The sequence below is a fragment of the Trachurus trachurus genome (genome assembly GCF_905171665.1).
Source record: "Trachurus trachurus genome assembly, chromosome: 12".
NCBI classification, from domain to species: domain Eukaryota; kingdom Metazoa; phylum Chordata; class Actinopteri; order Carangiformes; family Carangidae; genus Trachurus; species Trachurus trachurus.
The window spans coordinates 4972760-4987865 of record NC_139908.1 but is presented as its reverse complement, the minus strand read 5'-3'; the positions used below and the strand labels follow the sequence as shown (position 1 = coordinate 4987865).

At 43.4% G+C, this 15106-nt stretch overlaps 1 protein-coding gene across 2 annotated transcripts in view; it reads right to left on the bottom strand.

Moving 5' to 3' along the window:
- myo5b (myosin VB) overlaps positions 1-15106 on the bottom strand; it is a 54460-nt gene that overhangs the window by 23648 nt on the left and 15706 nt on the right. For both annotated transcript variants that reach the window (XM_083983530.1, XM_083983531.1), the window contains exons 8-21: positions 14906-15013; positions 13936-14045; positions 13559-13824; positions 13376-13457; positions 12351-12491; positions 11082-11204; positions 10851-10934; positions 8522-8653; positions 8331-8428; positions 6589-6675; positions 4560-4671; positions 4276-4487; positions 3063-3219; positions 1352-1591 (exon numbers count right to left, since the gene is read on the bottom strand). In XM_083983530.1, the coding sequence (XP_083839656.1) occupies positions 1352-1591; positions 3063-3219; positions 4276-4487; positions 4560-4671; positions 6589-6675; positions 8331-8428; positions 8522-8653; positions 10851-10934; positions 11082-11204; positions 12351-12491; positions 13376-13457; positions 13559-13824; positions 13936-14045; positions 14906-15013 (1952 nt within the window). The remainder of the gene's footprint in view (positions 1-1351; positions 1592-3062; positions 3220-4275; positions 4488-4559; positions 4672-6588; positions 6676-8330; positions 8429-8521; positions 8654-10850; positions 10935-11081; positions 11205-12350; positions 12492-13375; positions 13458-13558; positions 13825-13935; positions 14046-14905; positions 15014-15106) is intronic.

The window sequence follows — 15106 nt, the reverse complement described above, 5'->3', positions numbered from 1 at the left end:
GGCGGAAGCTGCCATGCAAGGCGCTTATAACCACGACCCATCAGCAGCAAGGTGGGTAAGGTGTCTTGCCCAAGGACACTACGGCAGCAACCGGGACAGAGCAAGCTAGTTAGCATGTTAGCTCCGATTTCTTTAGGTTATTTACCAATAAACTCCTCAGATGTATTTGCCTTTGCTCCGTTTGGAGCCTCGCCCGAGGAGCAGGAGTTGGGCAGCAGCATCCCAACAATAACAGGCAGCATTAAATCAATCTAATAAAGAAACTGTAGTAGAATATGTAGTAAATACGAGCTAACGAGCTAAGCTAATAGCCACAGAGCTGTTACAGCTCACGGTCTGGACACACAACAGTAGTCGACCAAACCAAACTTCCGATATTTCAACAGTTCATTGTCCGAGTAACACAACCACACAGAATCACATCCTCAAATGTTCCCGCAAGTGTCTGGTTTTTCTTATTTTATTTCTATGTGTCCGGTTTGTTTCATACATCCATGGTTTATTTACATGATTCTCGGCGCGTCTGCTTCCGTCACAGCAACACCTGGCGCATCTGCTGACGCAACCACGTCCAGAAAATTACCGTGTAGTGTCCGAATTCTCCTCCCGTCGTTCCCTACATCGTGTACATGATGTAGTGCAGGGGTTCTCAACTAGTCTCACTCTGGGCTCCACATTTTCCCATGGTCATTAAGTCGCAACCCACTTTTATAGAATTCAAACCAAGAATTTTTTTTTAAGCCTTTAAAAACTAATTTTGCTCTTTATTGAGCAAAGTGCATTTCAGAGCACATGAATGAAACTGAGGAGTTACCATGACAACTGCATGTAGGAAGTGAATAAAAAAATATCAAACTGCACAAAATGGAGACCAACAAAACGATATATTTGAATTCTAATGCATCTCTGCATTCAGAGCATGTTCACAAAAGTGAATAAATATCAAATTGCACAAAATAAAGACCTACAAAACAAAACATTCACTGCATTCAGGCCACATTAATAAGAAACTGATATCTTTGCATTCAGAGCAAATAATAAGAAACTGAGGAGGACCATTACAACTGCATGTGTTCACGTGTCTCGTGTGCCTTTCAAAATAAGTTATTTTTCAAAATAAAAGACATAAATGTCCAACATCAGATGTGCATTAAATATTATTTACTTTTTTGACCAGCTGTCCACGACCCATCCAGAACGGGTCCGCGACCCACTTTTGGGTCCCGACCCACCAGTTGAGAACCACTGATGTAGTGCACTATATCATATACATGATGTAGTGGATAGGGAGTGAGTGTATGAGTGAGTGATTTCGGACACAGCCAGTGTGTGTGTGTGTGTGTGTGTGTACCTGGTCGTCCATCTTCCTCTGCATCTGGACAATCTTGTTCTCCATCCCTGTGTTCAGTTTCTTCAGGTGTTGCGCCGACCGAGCTTCGATCTTCATCTGCTTCAGCCGCCGCCTGGCGAGCAGCTGTCTGTACGCGCACTGGATGGTGACGGCGGCGTCGCGCGCTCGTCTGAACTTCCTCCTGAGCAGCCAGCGCCGCACGCTCCTCTGGATGATCATGGCCTTATGGTGCAGCAGGAACTGCAGAGACAGAACGAGTGAAGAGGCGTTCACTGATACTGAAACAGTAAAGAGGCTGTTAGGGAGGAATTTGTGGTGATGCCGATGACGAAGAAGAAGTAGGCTACCAGAGTCCTGTATGTCTTATGCTGAAGGAGTTTATTTAGGCTCGGCCGAGGAGAACAGAAGAGTCGTCATCACAATATAAGTGTGTAAGGCCACCTCAATTCTAAGGGTCAAACAGTAATGGTACGTTCTAGGGATGTCACGATTACAATTAATTAATCGTAAAGGTTCCTAAATACCGTGACTTTACGAAAAAGATGATGCCGGATCTATATCGGCAGATGTGCGCAAAAATAAAGGTAAATGCACAGATACTGGTCCATTTACCTAACGTAACAATGACTTGGTAGTAATTTATTTCTTAGCGTGTCATTTTTAATTTAAAAAAAAGCAAAACAAAACAAAAAACGATTAAAATAAACGCAAACATTTGGTATAGATGACAATTTATGACCTGAATATTTCAAACATTTCCCCTGGGGATTAAGAATTGGTCATAATATTAATAGATACTTGAAATATTTTGTGTAAACAATGAGTAATGTAATTATATTTTCACTATATTTGATTTTACACATTCATAGTGTTGTGAAATTAATTCATGCATAATAATCGTGATAATCGTAACACCGTGATTATTACTCTGACAATAATCGTACCAAGAAAATGTATAATCGGGACATCCCTAGTACCTTCACACTAATAGCGGCGGCCAAAGGGGCGGGACTTTCAAGCACTCAGGCGCTCTCAATTTCTCCTGCTGGGAGACTCCCGGTCTGCACCTGGCTGCTGCCGCGGCGGTGACGCTCCTCATTTGCATAAAGTTGAACTTCTCTCAACTTCTAATTTGACGTCCCGATGCCCATCGACGCCCCTCGACGCCAGTCTCAATTGAAAATGAATGACATCTGGCCGCCGCAACGCTCCCAATGCTCCCAACGCTCCCAACGCTTTTGGTGTGAATGTACCATAAAGCTCAGATTCTTATACTAGAAATGGACCGAGAGAGCAAAGGGGAGATGTGTTAACATCCAATTGGCTATAGAGAGTGAGATTGAGGATGCCAAAGAGGGACCATGGCCTTGGCATGTTCCTAAAAGAGAAAATAGGGCAGATAACTGACTCCAGCAGTAATCTAACAGAAAGTCACTATGACACAGAGGGATTGACCATTAACTACACAAACTATCTACAGGGAAGTGAAATTATTCTCTAACAGAGGCGTTAATTAATATGCATTGTCCTGACTAAATAAACAAATAAAGAACTGACACAGAGTGAAGAGGCGTTCACTGACAGACAGACATACAGACACAAACAAACAAACACACACAGGCCCAGTGAGGAGGCGTTCACTGTCCTGCCCACATTCCTCTCTAAGTGGAGACCCTGTGTCTCTCATCGTCTCCGACCACGGGACTCTCACCTCCTTGTAGACGCGGCGTGTGAACATGCCCTTGGCGTGGGCCTGGATGGTGACGACGGCTCGTCTCACCCGCAGGAAATCCCGGCGCTCTCTCACCATACGGTACTGTTTCTGACAGACGAGGGCGGCGCGGCTCAGACGCAGGTACTCCGCGTACCTGGACACACACACACACACACACACACACACACACACACACACACACACACACACACACACACACACAGAACCTGTGATCACTGTGATCAATAAACAAACACATCATTGTCACTGTCAGTGCGTGAAACCAGCGAAACATGTCAACAATCTTTACTCGTGGAGCTGATCAAAGGTCACACCAGGTCGTCTATAACCATGTTTACCATTTATTCACATTAAGCAATATTGAATTAAAAATCCCTCTTTTGAAACAGTAAAATGTGATTAAATATAATGAATATTGTTTTAATGTCTTCAATGTTTGATGCCTTACTGCTTAATGCTTTTCTGCGTTTCTCTCATTGTGTTACTTTATGCTTCCTGAAAAAGGGAAAGGAGAATATCCGCACACTGGATTAAGGCTCCCATTTATTAGATAATTGCAACGTTTCGACCAAAAGTGGTCTTCTTCAGGCAGCTAAAGACTCTTCTCTTCTCTTTAGTTGCCTGAGGACGACCACTTTTGGTCGAAACGTTGCAATTATATAATAAATGGGAGCCTTAATCCAGTGTGCGGATATTCTCCTTTCCCTTTTTCAATGATCCTATGATTATCCGGCACCTGGCCTAAAATAGGCACTGGATGTGCGTACAACTACTTTTTTTTTCTGTGACTTTTTGCCTCCTACTGTGTCTTTGAGTTCTTTGTAAAGCGCTTTATAGATAAAATGTATTATTATTCATTATTATTAACATCGATAAAAAGTTAGCATCAAAACGGTGTCTACACAACACTGTCTTCTGATGACAGGCATGTCTTCAAAGATGAAGGATGGACGTCCTTCTATTTTGCGATTTAGTACAAAAATGAATGGGAACACCTTCAATTGCAAGAAAACAATTCGATACACCGATGCGATTGCAAAAACAGAGCACATGACGTCATTATGCACAGGTCTTAGATGGAAACGCACTTTTACCGGCATTATTCGCATTAATATTTTAATCAATCCTCAGATAATTCGATCAACAAGTGGATGGAAGCATGGTTTCTGGGCTCGGTGCCGTCACTCACCTGCGGGCCAGGTAACCGCGGCCGTATCGCTGCAGGCCGATGGCGGCCCGGCGGATCTTGCGGTAGCGGATTCTCTGCAGCCAGCCGCGCACCGTCTTCTGGATCTTGATGCAGGCGGCGCGGAACTTGTCGGCACGGAGCTTCTCCAGGTACGCCACCTGTCCCGCCCGGAAGAAGATCTTCGTCTTACCGAACTGGAACATGTCGGGTTCCTGAGGGTGAGAAAGCGTGTTCAACTTCTGTTCTGTACTTAAAAACAAACCAACCAACCAACTCGCTCTCACCTTGATGAGCGTCTCCAGCAGGTTCTTACACACCAGCTTCTTGTCCGGTGACGTCATGTCGGACTTCCTCATCAGGACCCGGTACCTGCTGAAGAAGTCTGGGTACGTCCACCTGTACACACACACATACACGATTAATTAAAGCAGAAGTAAGCGATCCGGTCGTTTTGGCTAATGCTGCGTTCCGGGTCGGCTTTTGAAACCGTAAATTACAGCTTCAAGTCACAACTTACGACTTTGTAGCGTTCCAGGCAACCCACTCGTGTTTTTCCGACCTGTTTTACCTGTGAAAGTCACTATAACGGCCACTCGTAACTTCTGACCCGTGAACTCGTACCAGATCGAACTGGTACGACTTCACAGGTCGGAAAAACACGAGTTACGGGTTGCCTTGAACGCACCATAACAGTCCTCGTCCCTACGTCACCACATTCAGGCGCATCCCTTGGCTGCACACACAGCCCTGCATGCCGTTCTCTCTCCTCATTGGATAAAAATTGTAGGATACGATAAATGTTTTCTCCTCGGCTCAGAGCAGAGCAGAGGGACTGAGAGACCCGTGTTTCAGTCCAAACACTCTATGTAAGTGATTGCTGTCGGAAGATATAACTATTTAAGACTATATTAACACAAAAATATCGCTTACTTCTGCTTTAATTTTACAACAATATGAATGTGTAAAAATCTGATATAGTCAAAATATAATTACATTACGCATTATATACACAGGATATTTTAAGTATCTATTATTATAGGACTGTCATGATTGAAATAAGTCATTAATTGTCATCTACACCAAATGTTTAAGTTGATTTTAATCTTTTTTATTTATTACAAATCACACGCTAACATTTAAATTCCTACCAATTCAATATTAAGTTAGGTAAATAGACATTAAAGTAATTTAACCCCGTATCTGTTCATTTACCTTTACTGCTCATATTCCAACATGGTTAATCTTTTTTTTGGAAAGTGACGGTATTTAGGAATCTTTACGATTGATTAAATAATTAATTAATTGTGGTTTGATACTGCCGTCAATAGTGAAAACAAGTAATCTTGACATCCCTATATAGTAACGACCAGTGACAAATATTTTTACATTTCTTACACTACAGACGTCACTTTTGCACTTTAATAGACCGTACATACATATTTACATTTCTGTGTACAGTATATATAATATATTTTGGCAGCGTTACCTGTGTTTCATTCTTTGATGTTATTCATTGATGTTTTCTTTATCTTTATTGCCTTGACTTATACTTTTAATAGTTCTTTTAAAACTTTCTAACTCTTTTTAACTCCTGGAGGCAAAACAAATTGCTATTGTACACTGCAAAAACTCAAAATCTTACCAATAATATTTGTCTTATTTCTAGTCAAAATGTCTCTTTTCTAGTCAAAACAAATCTCATTATACTTAAAATAAGAGTCATCACATTAAAAAGTAGCTTGTTTTTAGACACTTTGTAAACTTCTTTCAAGCCTATTTTCACTTGAAATAAGTAGAAAAATCTGATTGTGGGGCAAGTTTTTCTTTTTTATTACACGCACAAAAAAATTGCTTTCACTGGCAGATTTTTCTACTTTTTTAAAGTAAAAAAAATGTTTAAAACAAGTGAAAATGATCTAAAAACAAGTTAATTTTTAGGTGATGAGTCTCATTTTAAACAGAAAGAGATCAGTTTTGACTAGAAATGAGACATTTTGACAAGAAATAAGACAAATATGCTTGTAAGCTTGTCTGTGCACAAAATGGCGAAATACAACACAGACAACAACTTCAAACACACTTCCTCCACCTGAAGGTTTTTAGTTCACCTGTGTTTTTTTTTAGAGTTTAACCTGTTAAACCAGTGAATTCTCTTTCTTCACTTTTCTTTAGTTTTTTTAATTATTTATTTATTTTATCTCTGAGTTTGTTTCTGCTTTCATTGTGAAAACCAACCACCACTAAGCATGAGGAGGAGGGAAGGGTGGATGCAGACACACACACTGAGCTGCGAGGTCTGAGGTCTGGACTCACCTGGACGGGTACCCGGCCGCGCTGATCCGGATCGTCTCCAGGACGCCACAGGCTCGGAGCTGCTGCACCGCCCTACGGGAATCGAACCTGCAGAAGCGACAACGACAAAAACAACAACGGGGGAAACACTTTTTTTAACTGTCACCTGCTGTCACAGTTCAGACCTGAGTCGAGGCTCAGGCGAACAACGACGCGTCGCCCCACCTCGTCTTCCTCTTCAGCTTCATCATGGTCAGTCGGTCGGTCAGCAGAGTCACAGTCACACTGAGTCGAGTCGAGCTCCGTCCGTCCGTCTGTGGCCGCGTCATGTGACCGCGGTCTAATGGAACAGGCGTGACACAGCACACGTGTCCAGCAGCGTGTTTACGTGAGAAGAACAACACGGGGATCTGTGGCTGCGCAGCAACTCACGTGACCTCTGACCTGTGATGTCGCTGCAGTCACACACTCCTGACTGAAGCCTCTGTTCCCTCTCTCTACAAAACCTTACAATCCTCTCTGTGAAGTAAGTGTTTTGTACCCCATGCTCTGGATGCTTATGTATGTTTTTTTTTGCATTGTGATTTTTTTAATCATTTATTTATCACTTTTATTTATTAACATTTTTCCACAAAGTCTTTAAAAGCTCTTATTGAATCGAATGTATGTACCCCATGTTCAATTCAATGTTATTTGTTTGTCATTGATGATGAATTTCAATAAAGATTGAAGTAAAAAAAAATCATGTCTTGTGTCTGGACACGGTCAAACCTCCGGTGGAGACGCTTTGGGGCCCTCTCTTACTGCTAATAATACTGATTATTGATAATTTACACACCGATTATAAACTTATTTCATTTTTCTAAACCAGTGGTTCTCAAACTTTTTTATATCAAGGACCCTGAGTTGACACAAATTAAACCACTGACCCCTATTGGACAAAAAGTGTTTGACACAAACACCAGAAATACACACATATTTGTTCTGAGACTATTACTTTTGGGAGTATATTTGGAATAGAGTGGTACACTTTCTCCAAAAACGTTTAAACATTTCTAGAAAAAAAAGGTGGTAAAAATTCTTAAGAAAAAAAAATAAAAAAGCTAAAAAATAAATAAATCAATCAATTCTAAAAAAAAAAAAAAAAGGGGGGTCTCCCTGCCTCCCCATTTCCTGTCTGTCTCCACTGTACTATCAATAAAGGCATGAAAAGCCAAAAAAAATATTTAAAAAAAATTTCTAAAATTAAAAAAAAAAGAAAAGAAAAAAATAAGTTTTAAACTTTGAACTGGTACATATTATGGAAATATCACTTTTTGAAGGCTGTTTAACATATATTCAGGTGTTTGTTTTTTTGCCTTCTGGACCCCAAAATGTGAGAATTGACAAAGAGATCAGAAGATCATTAATTTTCAGACTCCACAAGTTGAAATCCATGTGGTTTTACGAGCTGTTCCCTCAGTTGTCTTCCAGTGATGTAACTAGTTTTCATCAAATTTGCATAATCCCGCCCCTACCTGGTACCGGTAGAAGGGGGCGGGGCAAGCAGTGGCTCATTTGCATTTAAAGGGACAGGCACTGAAACCAGCCGTTCTGAACAGGGCTGTTTAGAGAAGATGAAAAGAGCTGTCACATAGATCTCTGTCACAGATACGTCTTTAAGACACCTGGGAACTATTTTAATTTGTGGAAAGGAGGCAGAATACGTCTCCTTTAACCCCTGTGGTCTAACACCGGAGTAATGGTGATGATGGAAGACTCACGAGAACGCCTCCTTGATGTCGTTGGGCTTGATGCAGCGGACGTAGTGCGGCGTGGTGGCGTTCAGGGTCTCCATGAGCAGGTGGAGCGAGCTGCGGAACTGACAGAGAGAGAGAGGTGGGTGAGGGTGAGGGGGGGTGAGGGTGGGGGAGGTGGGCGGAGTCACAGCTCTCGGCCTCAGAGCGGCGCTCACCTGGTGTCCCACCGTCTTCCTGTGGTCCTTGTTGGGAGCTCGAGGCGTCGACTTCGCCGGTCGCACGTTGACCTTGGACTTGGAGGGGGCGGGGTCGCCCTTCTCATGGAACAGGTCGGCCACCAGCTGCAGCTGAGGGGGGAGGTGGTGATTATTATTGATAACTGAACAATTTCCAGTACATTTTCAGAAAATTTCCAGAAACTTTCCATGGAAAGTTAAGATGGGGAATTTTGGAAATAATCCAAATTGGAAACTTTCCATGGGAATTATGGGAATTTATGCGATTTATGGAAATGTATGGGAATTAACTAGTAATTTAAACAAACTGTATCATATCCAAACATGAATGTCAATATTTTGTTTTGTCATAAGCAGATATCCGTGCAAAATAATATAATTAAAAAACATGACATTTCAACATATTTAGTATTTGTGAGTCAACTTTATCAAGTTTTAATTCTTGTATGAACAATCAATTCTTTTACATGAATGTTGAGTAAAATATTACTCACCCTCACCAATCAATTTTGTAAATTTCGGATTTATTCTCGTTAATTCCCATATATTCCCGTTAATTCCCATGGAAAATTTCCAACTTTGAAAATTCCCGGAATTTTGCAACCCTGGTCGTCACATACTCTAATAAAGGTCACAGCTCAGAGCAACCTGTGTGTGTGTGTGTGTGTGTGTGGTGACCTTGTGTCCAGCGGCTCTGAGCTGCAGGATGAGGATGAACCTCAGTTTAATTATTGCAGCAGATAACGAGCTTCATCAGAGCTGCTGCCTCGTTATCACCTGATCACAGGGAGGAGGAAGGTCGCTCTGTGACCACGAGGCGAGAGGGGGCGGAGACAAAACACCGGAGCCTCCGTTCCAACATGACGGACCCAGACTGAGCTCTGGTCCAGGTCCTGGTTACAGTGGACCAGGACCATTCAAACCAAAAGCTCTTAGTTCGGTTCACATCAATCGGACTAGTATTACCTGGGGATGTCTGGTAATTTGTAAATTACCCCCCCATGTCCGTGTTTCTTGCGGTGCATTCACACGGGATAAGTGAAGTCTGTATTTTACTCGAAGTTACTGACATTCAGGCTCCGATATGACGTCAAAGCTGTGCACATCGTAACATCTGCTGCTGTCACATCCATGTGCGAAGCAAATGTAAATAAAATGTCAAAGCAGCAACGTGACTTCGCAACAGTGCAGTTGTTGTCGCAATAACGGACCGTCATGGCATTTGTATTAAAAAGCTGCATGTCAATATCCTATTTCGCTTTTTTTTATGGATCAGCTGATTATTCAAATGGGTCTCCAGCACCGATACGAGCCCGTGTTTGCCCCTAAAACGCCTTCGAAAATGCCGCTCATAATTTCCACCGCAGCCTCCCGTACAGTATGGTTTAAACCGGGGAAGAAGTAGAAAAGGCACGCAATAAAAACAACAAAAACAAAAAATGCCCCTCAATTACTGAGATGCAGATTCGCACGGGACTAGTTTTACCAAGGGACGTCGGTCTTTGGTGAAATATAGTACTTTGCGGGGGAATTTTTACTTTACAAATTACTGACATGGCGCATTCGCACGGGATTAAGATCACAGACGTCCTCCGCAATTATTACAAATTACCAGAGGTCCCCAGGTAAAACTAATCCTGTGCGAATAGGGCTTAAATCAAGCGGACTGATACCCCCTCTTCTTGGAGGTCGCGGCCGGCTTGATTTTGTGCGATTGATGCAAGTCTGCACCAAATGCCAACCTGTGGTGAGAACGCGAACTTGGACCAACTCAGGTCTACCGGTGTAGTTCGCACCTTTTTTCATTGAAAAGTAACTATTTGAACAACTATAACTATAAAGATAAAGATGTGAGCGTCTACACAATGTGATCATTATGACGTCCTGTCGACAGCGCTATCAGGCTCCAGCTCTGTCAGTGTCAGCAAGGACCAGCGCAAGTAACAGTGAACGAATTGCCACTCCACTGTGAAAGTCCAAACTGGCGCTTATTTCTACCAGAAGACGACAAAACGTCATTCAGACCAATTTGGGTTCGTTTGCACGTGTGAACGCGGACGACACCGCAGTCCGTAGCTACTATGTAACAATTTCTATTTTCTATTTATTAGTTTATTTGAAATGGGACTCCACATATTCATGAACATACAAAAACAATTATTTGATGTAAATTTGCCAGATTTAGCTAGAGAGCTAATTTCCATCCGTGGTCCCATAATGAAATGAAACTACGCCGCTGAGGTCCTGGTCCAGGTCCAGGTCCAGGTCCAGGTCCAGGTCTAGGTCCTGGTCTAGGTCCTGGTCTTACCTCGCTGGCCTTCAGGATGTTGATCTGCTCCTCGTAGACGGTGTCTCGGTTCTTCTCCAGGAAGCCGTCACACTGATACTCCACCTGTAGATCCGTCAGAGAACAGTCAGACTGATACAGAACCAGAGATCTGGACCGGATTCAGAACCATCAGGGACCCAGGTCCTGGTCCAGGTCCTGGTCCAGGTCCAGGTGGTGGGGCGGGGGGGGGGGGCGTGGGCTTCTGCTCACCTGGTCAGCGAAGTGAATGATGATGAAGGAGACGTTGGACATGCGAGGTTTCTGGAAGTGTGCGCTGCTCGAGTGCTGCTTGTAGAGTTTCTGAGCCCAGTTCTGATCCGTCCCCTTCGGCACCTGAGACCACAACAACAGACCCAGGATCAGATCACTTTACACTTTAATTTGTTTTCTCACAACCATGCAAGTGGTATGGAGCACAAACAATAAAACAGTACAAATAATCAGACATAGCAAGAGGCAGTGGAGGCTGTACATGCTTTGTACATACATCTCTGACCAGGACAGAGCAAAAACTATCACTTAAACAGAGGAAGAACACGTTTCAGAAAAGCACCTAGCTTATAAATAACTTTTTTTTTTATCAGACTGTAATAACAAAATTAGTTTAAACATAGATGGGCGACGAACATAGTATTTAGGGAGGTATTTTTCTCTTAGATATACAATACATGTGTTCTTGCATTCGAACAAAACATGAAATTCATCACCAATCTGGCCGTCTTTGCATAGATCACATAACCTCCGACTTCTATCGAGTCCTTTATACCTTCCAATAACTTTTGGTATTCTTGTATTGTTTACTCTAAAGTGGCAGATGGCCTGTCTGTAATTTTGGTTTGAACACAGAGACCAGAAGAACCGGTCCAGGACGCAATATTTTTTTTCCCAGGATGGTAGGGGAAGGTCCCGCCTTTTTCGCCCCTGATTGGCTAGATGAGCTCTCCTCTGATTGGTTGTTTGATTTGGCCGCAAAACGTCATCTCACAACAGTACTGCAAGTAAACTGAAATACGTATAAACCTAGAAAGCCGCTGGCGTAGTGGTTTGCGTTTTCGCGAGTTCGATCCCCGCTGGTTTCACGTTCCGATAAATTTATTTTTTAAATTTATATTCCAGGTTTACATTTTGAGTTTGAGTGAGAAGTGCAATTGTGCCATTGGTTAGGTTTAGGCAATGACGAAAGGAGTTGGTTAAGTTTAGTAAAAAGACCACGTAGGGCCTTTTGCCTACTGTTGCCTAACCGGTTTTTCGTACAAAATGACTGTCTAGAAAGTAGCTAGGAGCACATTTAAGGTGATTTGTGGTCGATAAATCTGACGGCACACACTTATCACACTGGTAGATTGTGCTGACAGCCTGCCTGCATGAGAGAGCCCTTCTAGCCAATCAGAGGCGGAAAAGGCGGGACCTTCCCCTACCATCCTGGGAAAATATAAATATTGCGTCCAGGACCCGGTCCAGGAGGAGGAGCCGTCTCACCTTACACTCCTCGTCCAGCAGGTCCAGGACTCCGAGCCGGGCCTCGATCAGGTCGATGCACGGCTGGTTGTCGGAGAAATCGATCAGAGTCCAGGGAATCTGCTCCTTCATGTACTCCTCCTGCTCCAGCTTGAAGACGTGCTGCGGGGGGACAGGGGGGAGACAGGTTGGAGAGAAAGACGCAGGTGAGAGAGAGACAGGTGAGACTAGGGATGGAAGTACCGAATTCCGTACTTTTTTTGGTACCGACCCAATTCCCACCAAAGTACCGAGTACCGATTCACGTGAAGTCAAACGGTACCAGATTTCGGTACCTGAACGCGCCTGCTCTCCCCGCCACAGAAACAAACACTTTTTCCTTGTTACGATGATTTCTTTACAAAAATAAACGGTCTGAGATATTATGGACATTACCACTGCACTGCTCCACCGTTTACTTTTGTAAAGAAATCATCACAACAAGGAAAAAGTGTTTGTTTCTGCGGCGGGGAGAGCAGGCGGTCTGCGATCGGATAGTAATGTCTTTCCAGGATGTTTCAGAGTGACTACATGCAAAAACACAAAGTTCGCTCTCTCTCGTCCGTCATTTGAAATGAGTTTCTGCTGCTCCTCACTTTCATTTTTTTTTTTTCATTTACAGAGTTTCACACAGAACTTTCTGATCTTTCCATGTTTCTCCTTCTGCCACAGTAACAAGGGAACGTACATATTTTAAGACAAGATAGTCTCATGACCCATTATTTATTACATTTTTTTTTCATTGAATGACTATTTGATTATTAAAAAATCATTGACCATCCCTAAAACATGAAATACTCTTAAAGGCTGAGGAGTTGTGATGTTGTTGATAAATAAATATTAAAAATTCTGAATTTTTACTATTTTTATCGACAAAATAACTTTAATTACCACACACAGGCACAAAAAGTACCGAAAACAGGTACCGTTGAGTATCGGTACCGTATCGGTTCAAATGTGAAAGGTACCCATCCCTAGGTGAGACACAGGTGATGTAGGAGACTCACAGAGTTGAACTGCTGCTGAAGCTTCTCGTTGGCGTAGTTGATGCAGAACTGCTCGAAGCTGTTCACCTCGAACGTCTCAAACCTGCACATGCACACACACAGAAACAGAGAACCTGTGAGGATGAGGATGAGGGGGGGCGAGGGGAGGGTGAGCAGGTGAAGCAGAGGATCATGGTCCGGTACCCGTAGATGTCCAGGACGCCGATGAAGGAGTGCTGCTTGGAGGACGTGCGCAGCGACTTGTTGATGTGCTCCACGATCCAGTCGAACATGCGGGCGTAGATGTGCTTGGCGAGCGCGTGGCGGGCGTTGGCGGCCATCTTGCTGGACATGGTCTTGACGTAGGTCTCGGAGGCGGTGACCAGCTTCCTGTGGCAGAGCCAGTGCTCCATCTGCTGCAGCTCCAGACCCAGCAGCCGGCAGAAGTGCTGCAGGTGGGGGTCGTCCCTCTGCAACACACACACACACACACACACACACACAGAGAAACACACACACACTTGTTGGAACAACTGGCGGCAGCACGGACACAAACCACCGTTACCGAGCCGACGACCTACCGAGATGCGAGAGGACTCCCCGTCTCGCTCGGAGCAGATCTCCACGTTCCCCAGGTGGAGGATGGAGGCCATGACCCTGAAGATGCTGCTCTGACTGCTCTCCTTGATCCCTGAGGACACAAAGATCCAGACCAGATCAGACCGGATCAGACCTACACTGCAAAAACTCAAAATCTTTCCAAGAATATTTGTCTTATTTCTTGTCAAAATGTCTCATTTCTAGTCAAAACTCATCTCCTTCCACTTAATAAGACTCATCACCTAAAAATGAACTTGTTTTTAGATCATTTTCACTTGAAATAAGTACAAAAATCTGCCAGTGAAAGCAAGTTTTCTGTGCTTGTAATAAGAAAAACTTGCTCGACTAGCAGATTTTTCTACTTATTTCAGGTGAAAATATGCTTGAAATAAGTAAAAAGTGTCTGTAGATGCCAGGTAGTGTTTGGTGTGTGTGGGTGTGTCACATCCGGGGAGGAGTCAGGTGGGATTCACGTCACCAAGCATAGTAAAATCAGCTGTTCCTCACCTGTGGATGAATGAACTGAGAGGGTGAGGGGGGAAGGTCTTACTTTTTGCTGACCGCCAATTTACACTGTTTTTGGATGTTTTTTAGGCTTATGTGGGGTTGTTTCACTGATATGATTTTAGTTTAATAAACTTTTGTAAAACGACATAACCTCTGGAGCTTAGTTTTTATTGTTGAAGCGCGTCCGACAAGTAAAAAACACTTCCCTCGCTTAGTCTCTCGGCGACCATTAATTCCATCCATAGTCGCCCTAACAGTGTCTAAAAATAAGCTACTTTTTATGTGACAAGTCTTATTTTGAGTATAATTGAATTAGTTTTGACTAGAAATGACATTTTGACTAGAAATAAGAAAATATTCTTGGTAAGATTTTGAGTTTTTGCAGGGAGGTAAGACCAGGTCAGACCAGGTCAGACCAGGTTCAGGTCTGGGGTTGGTTCTCACCCAGCAGAGCGAAGGCCTCCCTCGTCTTCTTGAAGTCCTCGGCGTCGTTGACTCCCTCGATGAAGATGTTCTCTCCTAACGACGTGTAGGTGAAGTCTTCTGCGCTGGCTGCACAACAGACAACAGAGAACACCTGTTACCACAGCAACAGGTGAGTCACAAGACAACAGGGGGTCGACCAGGAACCGCCACCGCCACCGC